Here is a 3,316-nt window from a genome sequence, read left to right as displayed (position 1 = left end):
CGGACCAGTCATACTGTAGACTCAGAAAGTGGACCAGGTGGATTGAAGGCCCGGTGCGGGCGGACCAATCACACTGTAGACTCGAGGTTTATGGCTAGACTCAGATGGTGGACCAGGTGGACTGTAGGCCGGTGCGACCAGTCACACAGTAGACCCGAAGTGCATGGCTGTTCTATGATCAGATATGTTGTGGCATGTTATGCGTGTATGGTATATGTGGTTGGTATTTTGGGGATATCTCACTAAGCTTTCGGGCTTATAGTTGTGGTTTTATGTTTTTCAGGTTCTTCAGGAGACCGTGACAAGGCGAAGGCGTGATCGTACCGCTCCTCATGATTTAGTAGTAGTGTGATTCTGGAAATACGTTAAATGTTTTGTATTGAAAACCTTTTTATAAAGATTTAATGGAATCGAGCTGTTTTCGAAAAATTTAAAATTGGTTGTATTTTTCGGTCGTTACAATAAATGGTTCGTTCCAATACATGTTTTTTGGTACATAAGTTAAAGACGATAATAACGTAGGGTGTTATTCGGTTCGGTTATTCGGCTTTTGGTTAAATTGGTCTGGTTTTATCGGGTTTTATTTATTTACTTATTTATTAATTTATTTAAATCTAACCATAACTAAACCAATTACTATTCATTTTAATTGGTTTCGGTTTTTTCAGTTCAGTTTACTGATTAAACCGAATAAAATTTCGCATATAAATATAAATAATAACTAAAAGAAGAAAAACTTACTAATATTTTAACAAATAAAGAAAATACATTAATATATAACATATTATATTTAATATTTCATGATGTATTGACTTGCAGAGCCTATCCGGACACACAAGTTCTAGATATAAATTATCACTTTGTTCAGATAGGTAGAATCAATCCAACTTAAAAGATAATTGAATTAGTTAAAGATGATAATAACACATTTTCAAATCAAGAAAAAGAAACTTGTATCTATTTGTCAATCTAAGAAAAACATGCATGCCATTAAATATTCTATTATAATTTATTCATATCCTTATTAAATGTTGATATGTATCATGAAATTAATAATATTTTAATATATTTGTCATCATTTGATATATATATATATATATATATATATATATATATATATATATATATATATATATATATATATATATATATAAAAGTTAATCAGTTATATTTGTTTCCTCTCTAGAATAATTTGACAATTTTCATGCCAAAATGATAATATACAAAGGCCAACTAATTAGTTATACTTTTGTTCAATTCTATGGAAGTCAAAGAAGAGAAATAAATGACATGACTTATTATCATATCGGAAAAATGACTTATAAGACCAACGGAGTTTCCAAACCGTTCAAAAAATCTCATTCATGTTTTATGTGTTCAATTTTGAACACAAAAAACATTACGGGAGTTTTTTGAACGGTTTCAAAACTTGGTTGATTTTTTTAGACAAAAGTTTAGATTTTTTGGGTTTTATTGAACTGACCAACATGATTAAAGTTTTTTTAAGGGTTAGAAAACTTAGTTGGATTTGTAAGTCATTTTCGGTGATCATTTCCATTCTATCATGATCTTCTCCTGAACCGACACTTCATGTCTAGATTAGTTATTTAGCAGAATTCTGTATCATATATAGAAATTTAAGACTTAAATTATTGATATTTCCCATATAAAGAACTTTCAACTAGAATGTCCATGCTCCACATATGGTAAGTTATTTCTATTTTTTTTCTTCTGATATGACGACATATTTATTTTATTATTTATTAATTTATTTTGATAATTATTTGTCGGCTCTACCATCTCACGTTTCATCACAGTTTTGATTCACTTTCCCCTCCCCTATCAGGAAGACAACTGCGCTCAAGAAATCCCTCCATGCTTCAGCGATAAAAAAACCCGGTTTAAGAAGTGTCTTCACTTCGATTTTAATTTAATTATTTAACTATTGAACCCAAAAATAGCTCAAGATTATATATTGCACAATAAGATGCATACCAACCAAAATTAAATATAGATGCATACAAACCAACAAAATATGGATATAATTTACATGATATCCTCCAGCTCCGAAATTTAAAAGCATCATTCCAAGACATTTAAGCCTCGCTTTATTCTTGCTTCAAATATATTACACACTTCATTGGTAATAAACCTTATCGCCACTATGTACCGTTAACCTTTGTATGCTGTGGCACTTGGTCTCGGCTCAAACTCTTCATCAAATGTCCTTTTACCTTTAAGAGTTGCACTGTTATCGTAAACAGAGATATTTGGCCTTGGTTCAAACTCTTCATCAGACATCTTCTTACCTTTTACACTTGCTCCGTTTTCATACATAGAAATGTTTGGTCTTGGCTCAAAATCATCGGGAAATATCTTCTTATCTTTTAAACCTGCACTGTTATCATACACTGAGATATTAGGCCTTGGTTGGAAGTCCTCATTGGAGGACTTTCTTTGGTTGCATGGGCTTCTCTTTGTGGGATCGGTTGACACTAAAGAACCTTGTCTAACATGCGAGTCTTGCTGATATTCTTCAGGATTTGGCCTAGCATAGACAGTAACCGTGATCTGCTAAATAATATTTGAAAAACTATCGGTTAGCATAAGAAAAGTAATTAAAAAAATACGGTCATTGTAATGTTGCACCATAGATTTATAACATAAGACAATAAAAATTTCTCTACCATGATGAGAAAAAAGAGAGCAAAGAAAGAAAGACGCGACTCCATGTTCGAAGCAGAAGTGTCTCTTGGAGCTGTTGGTAATTGCAATGAATGATCATAGTTCGTATTTATATAGTTTAATTGAGAAGCTTACCATCCAAAGAAACATACAAACTAAAATGGTCTTCCTTTAATAATATAATATTTACTCAAACTATTTTATAATATTCATAAGGTTTCTGATAAGGTACACAGCCGAGGTTGTATTTTACAAAATCATATTCATTACACAATATATTAACATAACTAATTTACAATTTACAGAAAAGATATTAATAAAATTTTGGGATGGCCTCTGGTTTAGAAAAAATAAAATAGCAGTTTAGAATTTTAAATGTTTATTAGTTATTTTTTGATGTTACTTGAGATTTATTTATGATTTTAATTGAAAAGCAAACATTGTTACTAGACTAAATAATAAATAAATTGTTATTAGTAGCATACGTAAATATTACTTTTTGAAACTTATTTAGTTATATATTAACTAAGTGCAAACAGTCCCTTGCTGTCAGTTTTTTTTTTTTTTTTTCTTTTTTTTGTGTGTGTTTGACAGCAAGTTAAATAACATACATATACTTCAGTAGGTAACG

At 30.5% G+C, this 3,316-nt stretch overlaps 1 protein-coding gene across 2 annotated transcripts; it reads right to left on the bottom strand.

Annotated features, from left to right (window-relative positions):
• Nucleotides 1–1,958: 1,958 nt before the first annotated feature.
• On the bottom strand, nucleotides 1,959–2,806 carry LOC111895736 (organ-specific protein S2). Of its 2 annotated transcripts, none has more exons than XM_023891815.2 (2): nucleotides 2,688–2,806; nucleotides 1,959–2,571 (listed from the first exon to the last, which is right to left on the bottom strand). In XM_023891815.2, the coding sequence occupies exons 1-2, from the start codon at nucleotides 2,730–2,732 to the stop codon at nucleotides 2,173–2,175; spliced, it is 444 nt and encodes a 147-aa protein (XP_023747583.1). In that variant the 5' UTR covers nucleotides 2,733–2,806; the 3' UTR covers nucleotides 1,959–2,172. The 2 variants fall into 2 exon arrangements, with proteins under 2 accessions (XP_023747583.1, XP_023747582.1); XM_023891814.3 differs by having other exon boundaries at nucleotides 1,959–2,574; nucleotides 2,688–2,764.
• Between the last annotated feature and the right edge of the window lie 510 nt (nucleotides 2,807–3,316).

This window comes from Lactuca sativa, chromosome 7 (genome assembly GCF_002870075.4).
Source record: "Lactuca sativa cultivar Salinas chromosome 7, Lsat_Salinas_v11, whole genome shotgun sequence".
In the NCBI taxonomy this organism is placed as follows: domain Eukaryota; kingdom Viridiplantae; phylum Streptophyta; class Magnoliopsida; order Asterales; family Asteraceae; genus Lactuca; species Lactuca sativa.
Note: the sequence above shows the minus strand (reverse complement) of the source record. Positions and strands in the feature narration are given on the sequence as shown.